The sequence below is a fragment of the Prionailurus viverrinus genome, chromosome X (assembly GCF_022837055.1).
Source record: "Prionailurus viverrinus isolate Anna chromosome X, UM_Priviv_1.0, whole genome shotgun sequence".
Classification (NCBI taxonomy): domain Eukaryota; kingdom Metazoa; phylum Chordata; class Mammalia; order Carnivora; family Felidae; genus Prionailurus; species Prionailurus viverrinus.
In genome coordinates this window covers 104,323,940-104,346,170 of record NC_062579.1, presented here as the reverse complement: position 1 = coordinate 104,346,170, position 22,231 = coordinate 104,323,940, and the positions used below count along the sequence as shown (strand labels likewise).

The window sequence follows — 22,231 nt, the reverse complement described above, 5'->3', positions numbered from 1 at the left end:
TTTATAGCAGCTTTATTTGTAATAGCCAAAAACTGAAAACAACCAAAATGTCCTTCGATAGGTGAATAATTAAACAAATTGTGGTATTATGGAAAGGAATGGCCACCAAGTCGGATGGATCTCAAGGGTATTACCCCGCGTGGCAAAATTGTGTGCACGAAGATCTCCATCCCTCACTCTCTACCCCTCACCCCCACCCCACCCCCCCATTGCAAACATTCTAGATTCAGTTCCCTAGGATTTAAAAGACAAATTAGCCAAAAGAAGCACCCCAAGTGATTTCAGCTTTGTGGCCATCTCTAAGGCAATGTTTCTTATATATTATCATTATCATCCCTCATCTACAAGACATACACATCCAAGATGTCAGGATTTTCATGCTATGAGATCCTGCTTCTTTTGACTCATTTTCAAAGATGAAAGATGGATGGGGCGCCCGGCTGGCTCAGTTGGGAGGGCATGAGACTCTTGATCTCGGGGTCTTGAGTTCAAGTCCCACGTTGGATGTAGAGATCACTAAATTAATTCATTAACTAACTTTAAAAAACAAGATGAAATACAAAGACCCACCTGAGTTGTGCTGAGATGAAGGGAGAAAATGATGGCCAGTAGCAGCACAGGAAGAAGAGTAGCAGGAAAGAAGGGAAGATAAAACCAAAAGAGTTGCAGGGACAGGATTGTGTTGACCTGTGCTCCAGCTCTGTAGCTTTGGTCTTAGGCATTCCACTGACACGTGCTCGCTATCTTCCCCATCTGCAGCCCCAGTTCTGAGTCTGCAAACTGATATGGAAATGTCTTTTCTTCAGGGAAGCCTTGCCAGACCCCAAGACTGGGTTAGATCCCTGTGTTATACACTCTCATAACACTTGAACCTAAGCTTGGTGTCATTTATCACAGTTGTAATGACATGTTTTGAGATTAACTATCTGATGTTATATAACGATGTGTGAGTTTTTCTGTTTAATGTGTCTCTGACTTGGGACTGCAAACTCTATTAGCATAGGAACCCTGTCTCAGTTAACGTTTTTTTTTTTTTAAGTTTATTTATTTATTTAATCTCTACACCCAACATGGGGCTCAAACCCATGACCGCGAGATCAAGAGTTGCATGCTCGTCCAACTGAGCCAGCCAAATGCCCTGTGTCTTAGTTCACTTTTATATATTCCAGCACCTAAAACTGTGCTGGTCTGGAGAAGGTGCTCCGTACATATTTGTTGGATGAGTGAAAGGGAGGTAACAAGACCCAGATTGAATTAAGCATAGTTACTTAAAATCATATTAAGGAATATAAACTTTGATTTGTATTTATTTTCTGTCTTACAAAAATAGGAAAAACATTACTTACCCCACTTACCACATCAGATAAGACTGAGTAGATATGAAAATGCTCTGGAGTAAAAAGCACTATTCAATGACATGGGCTAATACTAATAAAGTGATGGCTTCATACCCTTTGAGCTTTGCAGGCCCATTGCACATTCTTTGAGGCATGAAATCCAAGCCGTGGATGTGTGATGAAAATGTGGACATCAGTGCTCGTGTGGCCATCATTGGGGGGTTCTTTCCACCCACCAAGGATCCCTCCAACCCCTCCAGTAGAGCCCAAGGGTTGGTGGAACCATTTGCTAGTTCAGAGTGCCTGTCCAGGTTAAATAAGGACTGGTGCGTACCAAAAATTATGGTTTCTATGACCTCTATTTATTTCCCCCAAGGGAAGAACTGAGTTAGTTGCAAGACCACAGAAGATGCGAGAGGAGACTCTCCTTTAGATTTTGATCTTAGGATCCAAATGCTGTCCATCAGGCTTCTCCAGATTTTCCATGCCCTGTCACTCACATTGGAGCCCTCCCCACCAGCCAGTAAGGAAGCACAGATTCTCCCAACGGGAGGGAGAGGGGAGGAGTCACATGTTACACGTCAGTACATTTCAGGGACAAGCCCAACCTGTTTAGCCTTTAACACATAAGCTTGGCTTTTCTTCTCAATATCCCATGATTCAGCCCCAGGCCACCTAGGCTTCCCCCATGCCCTAGTCCCTTAGGAGAAACAAGGTCCTTGCTGGCTGAGTTCCACATTCGGTCCCCAAGTTACAGTGCACTCTGTAACTCCCCACAGCCACCTGACACCAGAGCTGTTGCTCAACCCTCCCGGTTCCCACGCCTGTGGTGCTTGAATTAGCTTCTCCCTGCCCCCCCTCCCCCCCACTAAGTCAACCTCTTCCCAAGCGCCTCTTCTGCTTTCTGCTGTTCTTAACTGAATCCATCCCAGGTTTCTCCTCACCTTCTCCAGCCCGAGCTCTCTGTGTCCTTGAGTATTCCTCGGGCCCCCTTTTCCTTTGCTGACCGGATGAGAGTGGTTTTCAGCAAAACAGCTAGAGCTGGGAGTGACGAATCAAGTCGTACTCAACGACAATCTATGCAAGGCCATTTTATGCTACTTTTCTACTGCGTACTTTTTGTGTATGAACCTTATTCCAAGTGCTCTGGAAAAAAAAAATACAAGCACCAGAGCCTTATACATTGGGCTTTTCTAGGCTCAACTGCATTTTTGTAAGCAAGGAAAAAAAAGCGTATCAGTTCTTAAAACCAAGAAATACGTTCGAGAGACCCAAGGGGTTTATCCTGTTGGGACCCACGAGGGGAGGCTTCATGAGAGAGGTATCTTCCATGACTTCTGGGGGAGAGAGAGCCAGCTCTGGAGCCATCTCACCAGGCCTCAGCCCTGGTCACTTGCTAGGATGTGACCCACAGGCACAAGTGATGTAAACTCTCTGGGCCTCGGTTTCCTTCTAACACGGGGATGATAACAGTGCCCGTCTGAGAATGTCCTGGACGGTAAATGAGGCAAGGCTCGTAAAGCCCTGGGTGCTGTGCTTGGCATATTGTAAGTACTCAATAAATGTGAGTGAGGAGGAGGGGGGTGGGGAAGAAAGAGAAGGAGAAAGTGAGGAGATGACCTTGGATTCCACCAAATCAAAGGGGCCTGGCCACCCCTCTGTCTCCTTCCCCTGCTCCCCTCCCTCGACTCAAGGCTCCCTGCCTTTACCGGCCAAGACTGTGCTCCTGGGTACAATGTCACTCTCACCCTCCTGCAATGACCAAATCGCTTTAAGGCGGATGCTGTGCATTTTTGCAAATGAAGCCTGAGCTTGTGTTGGCTTATGGCGAATTTTAAAATTTCGAAGATTATGAGCTTGTTTACTAAATAAATATGTGCATTTGGATCTGTCACGTCCTCCCTTGCAGATGCCTTGTCCCCCTCCCGTTGCTGTGGGCTCCAGAAGCGGGGAAGGGGGGGGCAGTGGGGTGTGAAAATGCCAGTTGTTGGTCTTCTTGGACCCAAAAATTATTTACAGAGCTCAGGATTTATAGTCAGGAAGGAGTTCTTTTTTTTTTTTTTTTTTTTTAACAGAAATGGGCAAATCCTAGATACTCTGTGTATACAAACCTCCTTTCCAAAAGTTATGAAAGGACATTTTAACTTTAAATGAGTGCCCTGTTGGTGATACATTCTCACTGCTAAGTTCCATCACAACGTGGCCTTGAGGGGAAGGTCACACGGAAATTGCCACCTTTGGGTCCTGAAATCCCCCAGCAATGCTGTGCCTCCGGAAGTAGGCAGAGGTCCTTCTCTGTGCCTCTGGTTCACTCTCCCACCCCTTTTGCATCTAATGTTAAAGTATAAGCCGGTAACATATACCGAGGGATAGAATTCAACCCAGGGTCAGGTCACCTTGAACAGTTCTGTACAGAAGTCCAACTTTCAATTCTACCCCCCCATGGAAGTTGTCCCCTCCTGCAGCTGCTCTCCACCAGCTGCCTGGCCAGCTGCTATGAGGCCCAAATTACCTCCACCTCCGGGTCCCATCCACACACTCCCTGGGGCTCGTTCGCCCGGCCCATGAGCTGGAATTGCCCATATCGGAAGTCAGCCCTGGTTTTCTCCAGTATTTTTTATTTTCCCAAAAAAAGGGCAACTTCTAGACACCCCGCACTCTCCGCACATGGGGCATGAGATGAAACAAAAGCTTGCTCAATCAGACCCCAAGAACCAAATCGAGCCAGAGATGATGTGAGCGTGGAACCAATCAGGAAGTTACATGTGTTCAAAAGGACTGGCTTAACGGGTCTCTTTAAAATATATATATATTTTACTTTTAATCACATCATGTAGGGTAGAACCCTCACTCTCCTTTTCCAATTCCTTGTTGGGTTTTTTTTTTTTGGTGGGGGGGGAGATGTTTTGCCTGCTTTCATGTGCCATGTGTAGAATTTGTGGGTAACCAGAGGTTGGGTGCGAAAGCGAGGCTGGGAGCTCACAGGGAAAACAAGAGGTAAAGAATTAAGGATTCAGGATCCAAGTCACTGTTGCTTCTGTGTTGAGAGGTTGTCACACAGGCAATTAAGTGTTTATTAATTTCCCAGCAATGTAGTTTGAAAATCAGCACATCAAATAAAATATTTAACACCCAGGAAAAGCCAAATGCATATTCTGCATGTGTGTCCCTGAGTGGTATTTTTATGGAAGGAAACCTTATTTGAAACAAATGTCAGAACAGAAGTCGAGCTTATGAAAGGCGCTGAGAAACCACAGCACATAAGGTTTTAAATGTGGCCCATAAAAAGCATCACCCTCGGCCTCAGTCCTGTGCGTGGTCAGCATGTGTATCTGAAGCATGTGTTCACCTACCTGTGTGTACAGGTGTCTGTACTCATTTGCGTATGTTTCACAGCCAGACCAGGTGGTCAGGTTGCTTCCGTGTGTAAAAGACAAATGGAAGTGGACCAGTGGATCCGTCCCTTTGCACCCGACTGCGTGGTCTCGGGACGAGGAAGGAATCTCAAAATGGTGGAGGGGGTTGTATCTGGAGATCCCTTGAGGAGCTCGCTAAGACCAGTCTGAGAATGAAGCTGTTTTCTGCCCACAGCAGAGAGACACAAGGGCCCCAGCCCTGATCCAGACTCAAGCCTCTGTCTGGGTATCTTGAAGGGTATTGCGTGTAGCCTGGGCAAGAGAAAGGAGAGATTCGGGGTTGGTCACGGTCCACGACCAGGGGAGGCCCCCGAGATAGAGATGGTGTGCAGGCCGAGTCGGGGAGAGCTTGCCATTTCTTTCTCTCCTTTCCCGGATGCCTGCCTGCCACCTCGCTTTTTTCATTCATTTGTACATACATTCCTCGAGTATTTACCGAACACCTATTTCAGGCATACGCCTGGGCTCGCCAGGGCAGGAGTATACAGAAGACGTTTGTTTTCTCCTCTCCCTCTCAATGGTTCTTCTCTCCTTCTCTCCCCCCATAATTCAGTGGTAACAGGGGTGGACGGAGGAATATCCAAAATTCATCCCTGTAGGAGATATCTGTGCCAGGAATTTCCGGCAACCCCCAAGGAGAGTGGCAGATTGATGGCACTCTCGTTGGGACTAACAAGGGGGTGGAGGGAGGTGGCGGGGTTGGGGGGGTAGGGAAGGAAGCCTGTAGCCAGGCCGTCTGCCCAAGCCTATTCTATAGTTCCCATTTATCGGGCCCTTGCTCTGTGCCAGGCCCCATACGTGCAGTTTCCCATACCTTGTTCAATCCCCCAGACCACAAGGTATTTGTTACAACTGGCCCTGTTTTAGACGAGGAAACTGAAGCCAGGAAGGGGAAGTGACTTGCCCAAGGTCACACAGCTAGGAAGTGACAGAGCCCCATATCTTCAACTCCCAGGCCTTTGAAAAACTCAGGTGTGGTTTAGACTTCAGCACAAAAATAGCTGAGGAGCTTCCAAAATGTGCTGGGAAATCTGTTTCAATGCAGTTACTTGAGTTTCTATATTCAACAGTAGTAAGTTCGTGGCGCCTGGGTGGCTCTGTCGGTTAAGCGTCCGACTTCGGCTCAGGTCATGATCTCGCAGTTTGTGAGTTCGAGCCCCGTCTCAGACTCTGAGCAGATGGCTTCAGATGCTGTCTCCCTTTCTATCTGCCCCTCCCACGCTCACGCTCTCTCCCTCTCTCTCTCTCTCTCTCTCTCTCTCAAAAATAAACATTAATTTTTTTTAAAAAAAACAATAATTTTAACAATAGCTAATATTTGTTGAGTGTTCCCATGTCAGGAACTCTACAAGACAGTTTTAGACTCACGGTCTTATGTAATCGTCACACAAAACTATGAAGAATTATTATTATTATTATTGTTATTATTATTATTATCCTCATTTTGCAAATGAAGAAGACAAAGCTTAGAAAGTAACATGCCCAAGGTTCCACAGCTAGTAAAACCAGGGCAGTTTCATCCACGTCTCTGTGACACATCAAAGCCACGTAGCTCCTATGACTGTCCTGCCTTAAACCCACCAGGACCTCATTACTTTCAAATAGTGACTTCCTACTCACCCCTTTTCTGTCCGTATAACAGTTTCACCCAATTGTGCTCTATAAGGTGAGCTAAGTCATTGTCTCCTCCGTAACCTCCTCACCAAGACCACTTACCATCCCCAATATCCAATTAGCCCAACCTGAGGTCCCAGGGATGTGTCCCTACAGGGGCATTAAGAACCAGAATATTACAAGCACCAAATTTCCAGTCACCCTTATAGGTTCATGGAATCTTAAGAACGTGGCAAAATAAAGCCGTAAGTTCTTAAATTTAGAAGTAATAAATGCTACTTAAAACTTGATTTAAATTTTTTAATGTGTATTTATTGTTGAGAAACAGAGACAGAGCATGAGCAGGGGAGGGGCAGAGAGAGAGGGAGACACAGAATCCGAAGGAGGCTCCAGGCTCTGAGCTGTCGGCACAGAGCCCCACGCGGGGCTTGAACCCACAAACTGTGAGATCGTGACCTCAGCCGAAGTCGGACGCTTAACCGACTAAACCACCCAGGCGCCCCTACTTAAAACTTGATTAAAAAAAAAAAATACCCCCCTAGGTCTACAAACTCCCACAAGCAGAATCTCAAAAAGGGAGACAAGAGAGAAGTCTTCCTCTCTGAAAATCAGTTTATTTTATAAATAATGATAAGGTGGCCCTTTTGAGAGTGTTGCTTATCTAAGAGACTCAGAATCTAAAGGTACCTCATATTGATAAATGAACGTATCCCTTGAAAAAGACCATCCTTTATACTTCTTTAATCCTCCATTCTCTTTCCCCCTTGTTCTATAGAACAGCCCCGGAAGAGCCAGGGAAGCTGCCATTTTGTGCCAAGAGATTCTCTTTCCATTTTCCAATAAAGCAAAGAACAAGGAGTGTCTCCCTTATCTCCCCATCCCCTGTCTGGGGTCATGCCCTCGAGGACTTATTCTATTTCAGCTTCTACCTCTAGGCAGCCAGAAAAATTACTCTGAACCACCCGGAGAATGAGCACCTGCTTCGGTTATTGTCCCAATGTGAACATGCTAATCCCTGGGCTTAGGAGAGGTTCGCCTTCCACGCAAAATGGTCCGGCCCTTCTAATGGGTCAACACCGCTGATCTTAATACCCCAGTCTTGATTTGGAACAGGTGGATGCCACAGTTGTTCAATTCTTGTTATGAGCCAGAGCACGGCTCGAACAATATAAGATTCTTCATAAAGAGTCTGACAGAATGCCAGATGGTATTATTGAGGGAAATAAACTCAATTCCTCTCTGTAACATCTCCAGCTAGTAGCTTCGACCAGGAATAAAGAGCACCCAGCCCTACTGCTTTCTTTATACTCACTAACTAGGCTTTTTTTTTTTTTTTTTTTAGCACCAAAACGTTGGTGAAAACCCGCCTTTTGTCAGGGCACTAGGGCTGCCTAGCCCTAGTTGTGTAGAACATGGTACTGATATAAAATTACCCACTGAATCTATATTTGGCTGTCTGTTCCCCTCCCCCCCCCCGCCATTCTCATCCAAGCCCTGTCTGGAGATTCACAAACGTCCAGGCTTGGTAAATAAAGCCCAGCATTCTTTTTAAAGACGTGATGGAATCAGAAAAAGACACAGTCTCTGTCCTCGGGGCGGAATCGGGAATATGTGATTCCCCACTTCCGTAACAAATGTAAGACTTTGGGAATGTGTGGTACCCTTTTTCCATTCAGAAAGATTTATTGGGTGAGCCTGCAGGCCATTCTTCATAGTTTGGGGCTGCCATATTTGGTTGCTTTCTACAGAAGCCATATACATGTCCCTTGTCAAAATAGATTGGGAGGGCCTGGATATACTGTGTGTCCTCAAGTTCATTATGTTCTGGATATACATGCAGCTTCTGGAACAATGTGTTACATGGAAATCAGGAATGACTGCTTGTTCTCAAGAAGCCTAAAATATAAGGAGCGATAAAATATAAACAGTGATTTTGAATTATCTTCTCCGAGTGCCTCTAAATTTCTGTCTCTCGTTTATGGCCTTTTTCCCCCCTCCATTTCCCCTGCTTGAAAAGCTATTAATTTCCCCACCTCCCCATCACCCTAGACTCTGATCCCCATAAACAATCTATGCTTTTTACGTCCTCTTTTTTCAACACTCCCTGTGTTTACTTTCTTAGAGTTGGCATATACTAGAAAGAAAGGTATGGAAGCTTCGTGAGCATCGCAGACGCTTTCAGTCCTGTCTTTGCCACTTGCTGGTTCTGTGTCTTCAGTGAGTTTCCTAACTTCAATAAATGTTCATTTCCTTCCTTCCTTCTTCAAAGGAATTTTAGTTTCTATGGTCAGGCAGCTGCCTCTGATGAATGGCCCCGTCTAGTGGGTAGATTCGGTCTCCATCTTTGTTTCCCATAACTCAGGAGTGAAAAGAAAACTTTACCGAGTGAGAGGGGCCAAGGAAGCACACACTACCCGCTCAGCTGTGTCTGACTGGATCTGCCCTCTCCAGTCTATGAATACTCCATCCTTCCTCTTGTCTTTTGCGAATCTTGGGCTATTCTAGAAAGCTTGGTCCTTGCCCCTCACTGCCACTTGCCATCTTAGAGCTTCACTCGGCTCTTCCCAGCTCTGGGATGTTGCTCCTAGATGCCCTCTGTGCTTCGGTTTGCTCAGCAACCTCGGCTGAGTTGGAGTTAGCTGTGTCTCCCTCTTCTGAGTAACTGGGCCACCATCAGACATTGGAGCAGAACTCCGCCACGTATCTTGGTGCAATAGTCCCTAGGCCAGGCCACTTCAGGGCTTTCTCTTCTTTTCCACAACGATTCACTCATAATGAATACAACATACAATGTTGTATACGGAGTAAAGGGGAAGAGAAGCCAGGTAGGCTGGTGGGAATGCCTGAGGCCCAAATCTACTCAGCCATCCTTGATCTTGGCCAAGGCTTTCTGCCCTTCTGGGATCCCATTTCCACGGTTTTAACAATGCCTGTCTTTGGGGACCTTACAGGAGAGCCGCAAGGATCTAGGGAGATAACTGGAGAGAGCACACGCTGTTGGGGGTTTTCTATGCAAAGAAAAGATATCCAAACTAAAGAAAATGTTTGAGGGGCACCTAGGTGGCTCAGTTGGCTAAGCGTCCGATTCTTGATTTTGGCCCAGGCGATGATCTCACAGTCGTGGGATCAAGCCCTGCATCAGGCTCTATGCTTGGTATAGGGCCTGCTTGAGATTCTCTCTCTCTCTCTTTCTCTCTCCCTCCCTCCCTCTGCCCCTTCCACCCACTCTCTCTCTTTCTAAAAAAAAAAAGAAAGAAAATGTTTGAGACCTGTTGCCATATGTGACCCTTATATGTTCAAACAAACTTTTAAAATTCTTTGAATTCTGCAATTGTTAAAACATTGCTAAGAAGCATAAGTATAGAAAAGAAGCCATGACTACCTCCCTTCTAGGTTAAATAGAAAATGTTTATACTCTGGACCACTTGCCCTACAGCTGTGCTGGAGCCTCCATGGATGAAGTTCCAAGGAGCAGAGCCCCAGCCTTTGCAATCCAGTGCAAGAAGTTTGGAAAAAGAACCCTTGGTGAGGAGCTTTCAGAAATCATGCCACTTTTTTTTTTTTGAGAGAGAGACAGAGAGAGAGAGCAGAGAGAGAGAGGGGGAGAGAGAGAGAGAGAGAGAATCCCAAGCAGGCTCAGCACTGTCAGCACCAAGCACAACACGGGGCTCGATTTTGGGAACTGTGAGATCATGACCCGAGCCAAAATCAAGAGTCGGACGCTGAACCGACTAAGCCACCCAGGTGCCCAGATCGTGCCGCTTAGAGAAAGGCCATGTCAGCTCCCCCAACATTTAGAGCGAGTGGTGAGCCTCATTCTGAGTATCTTCCTTAACGCTGTGACCCGCCGTCCATCTCCCCTTCCACCTGCCTCTTTTAAGCCCCAGTCACAACAAAAACCTGACTGGGGGCTCAGTCCCTGGTAGGTCGTATTCCATAGTCTTCCATGTGTCAGGTTTAGAGGCTCTGGGCATCAGTGACATTGTGAGACTCTCAAAGGACCTATATATATAACCTATGCACACATGGGGTGTGCGTGCGTGTGTGTGTGTGTGTGTGTGTGTGTGTTCTCCCATGCCTGTGTTTATAATATACATGCTAATTATGAGCACATTAGGATACATAATTCTGAACACTATGAATGATGATATTATGAATGCACACATGGGAACGCGCACGCAGCATCCTGTAATCGAACTTTAAAGACCCTATGATCTCCCGCCTGCCAATAGGACAGAATGCCCTCTCCAGTCATCCTGACCAGTGCCCATCTCGCCTCTACCTGAATGCCTCCTGAGAACCAAGAAAACTTGGTTTCATCCCTGCTGTCTCCCTTCACTTTTGCACAGCTTTTAGGATAAGAAAGTCTTCCTGATACGACACTAACCCCCCACCCCGTTCGGTTTCTCCTGTAGACGTCCAGCGCCAGCACCCCTTTGACTGGCTCCTCTTATCTTCACGTTGTCTCTGTTCCTTGTCTCACCATCTTTGTAATTCCGAATGGAATTTAAGGCTGTAGCAAGACACAGAGTCAGAACATACATAGTTGCAAGCTCTTATCTCAGGAAGGAAGCATGTGTGTCTGCTCAGTTGGTTGGGAAAATATATTTATTAGTTTGCAAGGGCCGCTGTACAAAGCACCACAAACTAGGTAGCTGAAAACAACAGAAATTTACTCTCTCAGTTCAGGAAGCTGCAAGCCCAAGATCAAGTGTCAGAAAGGCCATGTTCTCTCTGGTGGCTCTAGGAGAGGATCCTTCTTCACCTCTTCTAGTTTCTGATGTTTGCCGACAATTCTGGGTATTCTTGGGCTTCAGATGCTTCATTCACTCCAGTCCCGTGGCTGTCTTCTCCCATGTGTCTTCACGTTGTCTTCCCTCTGCAGGGTCCCTGTGTCCAAACGTCCCTTTTTTGTAGGAACGTCAGTCATAGTGGATTAGGGTCCACCCCAGTGACCTCATTTTAACTTGATGATTTCTGTAAAGACCCTATTTCCAAATAAGGTCACATTCTGAGGTACTGGGGGTTAGGATTTCAAATATGAATTTGGAGAGACACAATTCAACCATAAATATATATCTATCTCTCTCTCTATATATATATATTATATAATATAATTGATATAATATAATATAATATAATATAATATAATATAATATAATATAATATATATTAGATACATATAGAAAGAAGGAGGATAGGAGTGCCTGGGTGGCTCGGTTGGTTAAGCATCTGACTCTCTATTTCAGCTCAGGTCATGATCTCACAGATCATGAGATCAAGCCCCATGACGGGCTGTGTGCTGATAGCATGGGGCCTGCTTGGAATTCTCTCTCTCCCTCTCTCTCTGCCTCTCCCCTTCTTGCACACGTGCGTGCTCTCTCTCTCTCTCAAAATAAACTCTTTTAAAAAAGGAAGGACAGTGACCAAAGGTGGGGGTTATATATTATACATATTGGCATATAGTATATACATATGCATGTGTTTGCATATATTATATACGTATATTTCAAGTCTTGGCCCTTGAGAAAAATGTCATGAGGATCCTTTATTCTTTGTTAAGGGAATGATAGATTGCCAGGGCGAAGGAGACTTCTTTTTGTCATTAATACATATCATAATAGTATTATATGTCACATATGTATATATCATCAGGGATAATAATATAATAGGTTAGCATTTTGTATTTATTTTAACGTCTGTATGTTACATATTTTTAATTACTTATATGTTACGATATACAAATGATGAACACAAGTTCAACCTATCAAGTATACATATTTTTTGCAGTGTGTTTTTTAAGTATAGCTGACCCACAATGTTACACATTATTTGCATATTTTAACCAAATATGAATTGCATAAGAACGTGCCAGGCCAACTCCCTGCCCCAACGATTTGGGACTGCTAGGATAAGGGGCTATCACACTCAGTATCAAACCTTTGTTATACACAAGGTACGGGTAAAAGAAATGGAGAGTGGTATTTACCAATAAAATATGTGAAGATGGGGTCAACTTCGAAGCATTTTGGGGAGCCCTGTGGCTAGGGGACACTGAAACAAAGCCTGAAGTTGGCCTGGATCTCTCTCTTGTTGTGAAGTTGCAGAGTGGCGGGTGCCAGGCTAGCTCAGAGTGAGCCCAGGGTCAACTTGCGGGAGGGGAGACTGAACCCATTTTGCCTCCGATTTCCCAGGAGCCTCTGCTGTTTTGTGATTTCTACCTCTGTGCTCGGGTCTGGCAGCGGGCACGTAGATGCGCCCTGAGGAGGAACAGATATGCAGCCCGTGGTTTAGCTTCCTCCTTCTGGCGGACGGAATCCCCTCCACGGGCGACTTCGGGGGGCCGTGACCATGTGCCTCAGTCAACCCAGTGACTCCAGCAAGCCCCTTGCAGGCTCTCCCAGGACCTTGTAGGCCGGAGGCTTCCCGTTCTGACTACACCGTCTCTCGGTTGCCTGGACTTGGTCCGGCTGGGGCTTGAGAATGTCTTTCTTCCCATGTAAAGCCAGACCAGAGGAGAAGAGCACCTTGTCTTCTCTCTAGAGGTTGACTTAGTTCACTTGCCCGAGACCATCAGAGTGGGGATAGCCTGTGACTCTGTGGCTGAATCCAGTCATGCTGACACTGGTTGTTTGGGTGCTTGACAGAAGGAAGGAAGAAAGTGACCGGGGCGGGGGGGCGAGGAGGGTAGTATAAGGAATTCTGGCTCTGTCTGGAGTGGCTGGCTAAGAGCTCCTTGAGAGGGAAGTGGGTACCATTGTGCTGAGCAGATGTGAAGCCCTTGGCATCAGCAAGCCAAGTAGGCAGTCAGGTAGGCAAGTGGGCAGGCTGGGGACCTTGACCCTTGACCTCTGACAGGGGCCCTGCACTCTACGAAGAAAGACTCTGCTGCTATTCCAGGCCTTCAGCTGGGAGTCTGGGGAAGAAGTGGTGCAGGGGATTAGCCGATAACCAGACTCAGGCCCTTAGGGACCGGGCAAGGAGGCACAGGGGCAGGTGGCTGGTGGTCATTCATTCAATAAATATTTACTGAGTACTTACTATGTACCAGACACTGTCGTAGACCAATACCCAGTTCCTTAAGGAATTTACAGTCCCAGGATTAAGGAATGGAGAAAAATAAGAGGGATGAGGGCAGTAGAAGGGAACGGGTCTGGGCTTTCCTTTCTCCTTAGTGCGTATGTCTGTCTGTCCATCCGTCCTGTGTGTGTGTGCGCGTGCATATGCACGTGTGAGGTTCGGTCTTCCCACAGCGTACTGGCCACCGAGCAGTACATCTTCAACTACTCCAATATACAGCATGCCTCCCAAATTATAGGCTCTGTAACAATGACCGTCGGTCGGCCTTGCTATCAGAGGACCTTTTTCTAAACCTTTGCTCCCGTTCAGGGCCCCAGGGATGGTGAACAGCCTCGGTCAGGGTGTGCACACACGCACCGAGTCGCTACATTTTGGGTGGGGCGTACATAAGATAGCTCTGGATTTGGGAAAGATGCATGTTGCTCAAGCCAGTTAAAAATCAGCCAGGCAACCTATAAAGTCAACTGTGGTTTGATCTGGACTCAAGCCATCCTTCCGCTGGGGCCGTATATGTGCACCTCGCTTTAAGAAAACCTGTACCCCAAAATCCCGACTTTGAAAGGGAGAGAGGAATGTGCCTGACCATTTCTGGAAGCCATCCAGAGCCCTCCTTTATTGACACAGGTGTATCAAAGAGGTGGTGAGGCCCTTGAAGGAGCATCTGATTCGATCCTCTGCCTTCTGTTGGTAACATCCGGAAATCATCTCAGGAGAACAGGCCTTTATCTGGTTTGGGCAGACCCCCCCGAGACTGCTAATGGGTTACAAACGCAGCCAGTCCCGTTGCTGTGGGCTGGGAGTCCTGCACAGACACGAGCTCACCTTGTCTTGTAAAATGAGAAAGGACGCTGGGACTTCGTGGCAAAGGGTGTCGTTTTTCGGAAAAATCAAACTCCAATAAATTATTAGATTAAAACGTAAACTGAATTAGGGGCATGGCTTTGGGATTTTCCTTACATTGCACGGAAATTATGAAATACATCCCTTCGTTCAACTTTAAAATTAAACCAACTCAGCTTCTCTGCACGAAAGGGAAGGAGTTCCCATGACCTGATATTTGCAATTTCCACTAAAGTACAGCCTTCTGTATTTATTTGGAAATACTTACGTGCAGTCAGGGTACGGTTTCCCCTTGCTATGTAGCCTTGTTATGGTTTGATTTCACATTGGACTCCTCACCTTTTAAGCAACTAAAGTTGTGACCCAACAGAAACTTCTCTTACAAGGGATCTTGGGCTCTTACTTATTTTGCAACCTTTATTTGTGCAGGAGATGAACCATGACATTTAAACTATGCTTGATAGCTTAACAGATTATAAGAACAAAACCAGATGGCCCAAACAAAAATAATGCTTTGATTGCTTTCAAATTCAATGTCAAAAATTAAGAACAGCTTTCCAAAATCCTTGACTTTTTTTTTCCAGAAATGACTTTGGATTTTACATACATATATATACATTATATATATTATACATATATGTGGATTTTATACATAGATATGGGTTATATATATATGGATTTTATATATATATGGATTTTATACATGTATGTGCATTTTATATATATGGATTATATATATATTATATATGGATTATATTTATATTTATATTTACATTCCCCCCAAATCCAGAAGTCTATAAACCATATATATATTTTATTTTATATATATATGGATTTTATACATGTATGTGCATTTTATATATATGGATTATATATATATTATATATGGATTATATTTATATTTATATTTACATTCCCCCCAAATCCAGAAGTCTATAAGCCAAAAATTTAACGATGGTTACTCTGAAGGTTAAGAAGTGTTTTCTTCTGTTTTCTGTATCTCTCCACTTTTCTACAGTTACTCTTAGAATCAGTGAGAACGTTTTTAATGACTACTCTTTCATTTAATTTGAATGAAGTCTTTTCTAGGGTTGAGTCAAGGTGTTTTCCTCTGTTGAGAAGGTGGACATTGTTAAGCATTAGCAGTTCATAATTCTTCTTCCGCGCACAATGATGAATAGCGTGCGGTAACTTAAACACCATGCTTCGCCAGCTTGCAACACTGAGCTGGACCTGGATTCTTTAGAATTAATGTAAATTCCACCAAAGTAGTTATTTAATTTTCTAACTCACTTTAATGTACCTTCAACATCATTAGTACAATCACAATCCCCACTTTCTTTGAGAGCAGTGAAGCAACTAATTCTTTAAAACTGGGCTTTATCCAAAGAATTCAATTTTAAAAGCCTCCCAAACCTCGAGGTAGCTGGCAGGGCAAAGTCAAAATGTGACTATTTGAGTTTCTGGGCGAAAGAGTTCACAAAGTGTTAGGATTCTTTTTTCTGTTCTTGTTTTGTCAAAGAATCTTTGCTCCGACTCAGATTCTTTTTTCTTCAAATCAGCTGCAAGAGAATGAACAAACTTTGCTGCAAATCAAAGCCCTGACAGTTATATTTCCCTGAGATAATTGCATACTGCTTTGGAGTTTCCTTTTCCCCTCTGTTTCCTTTTGTTTTGACAACAAGATTCTGGGAAAACAATATACAATTGATAACTATGCTGTCATGAGTATACTGAATTTTAAAAATAAATAACTGTCGACCCAAAAAGCTTCCAGGAGCCTATGGAGCGAGTTCTTTTTCCAAACCGTTCCAAAACCAGATGTGGAAATGTTTAGCTAATTCCCCTCCCCAATCCCCATGCAAAGAGTTCATATGTGTCTCTAACGACATCAGAGGAGATGGGGGGGGGGGCCAAAAATCCCGTCTGCTTTCACAAAACACAAACAGCACAAAACTAATTTGGACTGCAACTTTTGTCTCTTTTAAAAAGGATCTTTTCTTCCTGAGATTAAAAATGCTCTGTGTTCACGCCAATATTCAATCTCTTTCCTGTAAGACATTAAGAAATAGAGTTTACATTCCCAGAACGAAACAGTTCATGATTTTTTTAAATGTAAAAGATGAATGAATGAATGAATGAATGAGACCTATTAAGAATTAAGCTTATTAGGGAGTTCTTGAAAAAAATAAAAGGAAGGAGGAAAACGCTGTCAGAGGAACTAATGGAAAATATATATGCATAGACCACATTTAGAAAAACAGAAAGCTACTGTGCTCTGTAGCTACAGGGAAAGCAAACATTTTGCATCCAGGTGCCATTAGTAGCTCTGGGTTTGTCCGCCTCTATAGCTCAGTTCAGGACAGCTTGTACCAATAGCTGAGCCCTGCTTGGCTATACAAATGCACCTAAGCCCAGTGCTTCTGGAATGTCACAGGGATGATTTGCAATCAAGTCAAAATGGGGCTAGGGTAACGCAAACCTTGAGATCTGCTTTCTAAATGCCCAGCTGCCAATGCCTCCCCCTCCTCCTCCCCCTCCTCCTCCCCCCTCCTCCTCCCCCTCCTCTTCTTCAAGAAGCTGGACAGTAATCCCAAGGTGAGCACTCCCTTCTCTGCATTTATTTCTTCCATGTCCTCAGCTCCCTTAGCTCTGAAGATTTCTGGAGACTTTAAATGGGATTCTGTCCACAGCTCCTGGGATGCGGTGCCCAGCCCCAAAGATCCCGTCCTGCCAGCACGTCTCAGAAGTTAGAAAGGCCATTTGACTTGATCATTCCACACTGTGTTGTGAAGTACTTATAACCATCCCCCAACACACACACACAGCCTCTACCCTTCCTGGGAATGGCAGGTAGCGGCGGGGCGGGGGGGTTGCGAAGGGAGGGTGCCCAGTTGTGATGATGCCTGTACTCAGTAGAACGGAGCAACTTCCAAAGTGTGGCATCCAGCTAGGGTTAGCGAGCTCATTGGCAACTACATTCTGCTCTCCTTCCGGCCTCCTCCCTCCTCCCTGCCACCTCGGAGATGCAGGGTCTCGAATGTGGGTCCCACTGACTTCATTTTCAAGTTTTATCTGCACTCAAAGGCATGGTGTCACACACATGGGCATCTTCATTTATGTCTTCCCTCATGTGGCAAGCTGTTCCTGGCTATAAATAAATAAATAAATAAATAAATAAATAAATAAAACAGGAAAGAGAGACTGTCCTGAGTTTGGAAATTTGTACTAAATGAGCCCCCAAACGTAGTGATGTTACTAAACCCCTTTCTTCAAGACCGATTTGGTGCAATGTCATTCAAAAGTGGGTGTAGAGGTGAAGTGGCCTAAAATGATTGCTTGGGGGGGGGGCTGTCTTGTTTCTCAGAGGCTCTGGGCTTTTTATAACCCTTTTGGGATTATTCCTGAGAGGGCGGAGGGGGATGAGGGATAGGGAAGATGCTTGAGAAAGGGAGCAGAAATGGAAGGCAGGACTCCCTGGGCCAGAACCTGGCCTTGAACTTGGGTCTCAGTGTTGGGTTTGAACAACCAAAATGCAATGGAAGGATTGTTTCTTTGGCCTATTCCAGGAACTACTCAAAGGGGAGGTTTTTGTTCAGGACCAACAGATCCAGGCTATGAGATGATAGTAAGCACAGAGAGGAGCGAGGGGGAGAGAAAGCCGCTCCCAAAACATGCTCTGGGTAGGGTGGACTTCACCAGCCCAGGACAGTAGTGAATAGTGTGGTGGAGTGATTATCTCAGCAAATATCAAGCATCATTCCAGAGCAAGGGGTTTGTTTATTTAACTGTTGACTCATTATCCAAGACCAGCTGGCATCAGAGTTTACTTGTGTTTTGTTGTTGTTGCCGTTTTATTTTGTTTGTTTTGGTTTTTTTGGAGGGGTAAGAGGGTCAGGGTTTTTTTTTGTTTGTTGCTGCTGCTTCTGTTTTTGCTTTGCAAGAAACAAACAGGCAATGCCAGGAGGGATATTTCAGAACAAACCAAGAGGAAAGGGAGGACCCAGATAGACCCCTTAGACTTCTCTTTACACCCAACAGAATGAGAAGTCACTAATGAGAGAGGTAGGGAGGCCCAATCTGTACCAATCAGAGCAAGTGTCTGAAACAAAGCATTTCATCCAGGCCAGTGCACTTTTCTAGTGGGCCCATTATGCCACGGTTTCCATCAAAGAATGCAGCAAATTCATCAATATCAAAGGAAGAGAAAGTTGCATTTTTGCAACCGGGGAAAAGAGGAGGGTAGAAATGGCTTGGGATGCCTTTTAGCGCAATGCTGTGCACATAGTAGGACTCAATAAATAATGGTCGAAGGGTGAATTCATATATGCAGGGGTCACTTAACCCATCAGAGAAGAACAAACGTAAAACCCTACAGTCGTGCATATACATTTTCCTTTGGAAGTTTAGGTTTGTTTCATGTCATTTTCACTTTTAAGATGAGACCTGGGTTGGGCAATATTTGATGATATTCCTCTTCCTTCCTTCGTGTCTCACTTGTCTTCCCCTTCTGATATTGTGTTTTAGACATATGTTCTTAGAATTGCTCTACCTGCCACTCTTTAGGAGGTAAAAGGCCTAGGAAGTGGCTGCAGAGCTTCCCATTGGAAAAGAAAAGAAATAAAAAGCTAGTGAAAATAAAATAAAACCGTAAAGCAAAGAATATGACTCAGTGAGGTGGAAACCGTGGCCGCAAAGAATATTTCAGGGGATACCTCGTCAATCGTTACACAAAGTATAAAGCAGCGTTTTTTGTTTCTGTGATTTCACGATTTTACAACGTGGCCTGACTGAGATATCAGGGAATCCGTCGGTCGCAACAATTGATGACACTGCTGCTAGAGTTTATGAAGTATCCATTGGCTCAATTCAAGTGAGCCACTTGCGGAGATTGCCATATGTGGTTGTCAGTAATAAATCACAATTTCTTCTCTGGCTTTTATTGAGTTCTGTTTGTTCTAAACCAAAAACAAGGCAATGGGGGGGGGTCGTTTATGGTACATGGGAGGACACTGGGGCTGCCAACTTGATTTATACTGTCACCTTATTTAATGTGTGGCCCCAAAATCATTTCATCTTCTTTTTTGTTGGGGTTATACACAAAAAAGGATGCCATTGCTGACCAGTGTAGACACTCATTCTGTATATGGGGGATATGTGTTTTATATCAAAACATCATGGTAAAAGCCACTTAGAGAAGCCATTTGTAGTCATCCATCAACATGTGAGTTCTGACAATGAAAATTCAGTTCTCTCTCACAAGAATGTTTTCCTTTTCTTTGTTTTCTTTCTTTTTTTCAGTTTTATCGAGGTATAATGGACAAATAAAATTATAGGATATTTAAAGTGCGCCACATGATGGTTTGACATATGTATGCGTCATGAAAGAATTCGCCCAATCAAGTTAATGAACACGTCCATCACCTCACATATTTACCCCTTTTCCTTTTTTGAGAACATTTAGGTTCTACTCTTTTAGCCTTAAAAATACTTCTGTTTTAAAAAAATGATTGTGTTTGAACTTCCAATAGGAAATAAGATGATTTGCCTTTTGTGTTTTTGTATGCTCTAGAAATCCTCACCAGACAACTTCCTGTTTCCTGAGAGTCGTTACCTGATCAGCTACAGGGATGAAAGTTTTGGAGTTGATAGGAGGGATGGTCATCCTCACCTCTGTGTTTTCGGCCTGTTCCGCACAAAGTCCGATGACTGTACTGTGCTCCGCAGACTGGTTCATGGTCACAGTACACCCCTTCATGTTGAATAATGATGTATATGTTCATTTCCATGAATTACACTTGGGCCTGGGTTGCCCTGCCAACCACGTTCAGCCACACATGTACCAGTTCACCTACCGTGTCACTGAATGTGGCATCAGGGCCAAGGCTATCTCTCACAATATGGTTCTATATAGCACCGAGTTGTACTATGTTTCAAAAGTTACCTCTTCTAAGCAGGTGATCCCAGTGTCATGTGCAGCTCCCCAGCAGTCCCCATGGCTTACTCTGCCCTGCTCCGCGAAAGTAGCCAGTGGCACAGGAACCACAACCCAGAATGGTGAGGCATGCGGTGAGGTGTTCACCTTGTCACAGTCCAACCAGAGGCCCAACTGCGATTGCCCACCTTGTGTGTTCAACGAAGAAGAGGGTGCCCAGGCCCCATGTCACCAAGCAGAGGCTCAGGAGGGCCAGCTTATGCAGCCATCTTCCCTTGTTAATATTTCTGAGGATTGGTCTCTTCACTCAGACGATCTGATTGGGTCCATGTGATCCCCAGGTTTGAGGTCTCCTGTAGAGGCTCTTTATGACGTTAGTATATAATATTTTCTAGTATCAGACAAATAAGTGTTCTGGCATCCCCTTTGTGAGTGCTTTTGAGAGAGGACAACTCATAGTAACTTCATGAATAAAGCTTTCTTATATTTTTATATCTTTTTTTAAAAGAAAAAATAAAATTTTGATGGCATAAAAATATCAGTTCAGCTCTTTTTATTTAAGAAACACACACATAACTTTTACTATGGGCCACACACTGTTCTAAGCGCTTTACAAACATGCATGCCTGGTGTCTTCTGACTGGGATGATTGCGCTCTCCTTGAAGGCCCCCAACTGAATCCCTCCCTCTGTGTCCCCATTTCACTGAACACGCTGCACCACTCAGCCCTAGCGCCGAACTGCACACTTTCTTAGTTTGATCAATGGCCGTATCACTTTTCATTCGGGGGAGGCACGGATTCCAACCTGGTGATTTATAAACCACCAGTGGTTCTAAGAATTACTCAAGTCACTTCCCACCAACTAGATGGTAAGCTCCTGAGGCCAAGGGCTGGTTCTTCTGTTTAGCCACAGACTGATAGTACCTTGGAAGGAATTTTATTCCCCGACTTACATGATCAGAAAGCTTTCACCCAGGTTTGGCTGTCCATTAACTTTCTCAAATACTTGGAAAAGGAGAATAAATGCATTCAACAAACATCCACTGAGCGCTACTGCATTTCAGGTACCGTTCTAGGCATTGAGCTAAGACAGTGAATTGAAACTGAGCCTCAGAGAAATTGAGGTCACACAGCTAATAAACAAATAAGTAAACAACGATACATCGCGATAGCGACGAATGCCATGAAAAAAAAACTTAAAACCAGGTAATACGAGAGAAGCTGGAGAAAGGGTCAGAGCAGACAGGGACCCTGAGGAGTCATTTAACCTGAGTCTTGATGTGAAGAAGGAGCCAGCCCTGGCACGATCTGAGAGAGAACATTCCAGAGAGTAGAAGCATCTCATTTAATCTTCACCACAACCTTGAGAGAAGTACTCTTACTGTATCCATTTTACAGGACACAGAAGCACAGAATGATTAAGAAACTCGCCCGAGGCCACATACCTATTAAGCAGCAGGCACTGTTGGGGCTACCTGGGTGGCTCAGTCAGTTGAGCATCTGCCTCTTGATTTCAGCTCAGGTCATGATCCCAAGGTCATGGGATTGAGCCCCATGTCGGACTCCGCACTGAGTGGGGAGCCCGCTTAGGAGTGTCTCTCTCCCTCTGCCCCTCTTCCCCACTCATGCTCTTCTCTCTGTCTCTCTCAAATAAATGAACAAATAAGTAAATAAATAAACAAATTAAGAAATAATTAGAAAGCAGCGTTAGCACAATGTACGTGGTATTATACACAGTGGGCATGATATTATAGTCATTCAGCACACGAGTAGACATCAGAAATGCAGTCATTGTGTTAGATCTGTTCAGGCCTCTGTAACCAAGTGCCATAAACTGGAGGGCTTGTCAACAACAGACGTTTCTTTCTCATGATTCTGGAAGCTAAAAATTCAAGATCAGGCCTGGTGACGCACTCTTCCAGGTCGCAAGCTGCTGTCTTCTGGTTGTGTTTTCACGTGATGGAAAGACAGCGAGTGAGCTCTCTGGCGTTCCTTTTATAAGGCACTA

At 44.7% G+C, this 22,231-nt stretch overlaps 1 protein-coding gene across 1 annotated transcript in view; it reads left to right on the top strand.

The window, feature by feature from the left end:
• Nucleotides 1-20,686, top strand: part of PLAC1 (placenta enriched 1) — a 176,214-nt gene extending 155,528 nt beyond the window's left edge. The window contains exon 3 of the mRNA XM_047844108.1: nt 19,860-20,686. Within this exon, the coding sequence (XP_047700064.1) occupies nt 19,918-20,556 (639 nt within the window). The 5' untranslated portion in view covers nt 19,860-19,917 and the 3' untranslated portion in view covers nt 20,557-20,686. The remainder of the gene's footprint in view (nt 1-19,859) is intronic.
• The last annotated feature ends 1,545 nt before the right edge of the window (nt 20,687-22,231 follow it).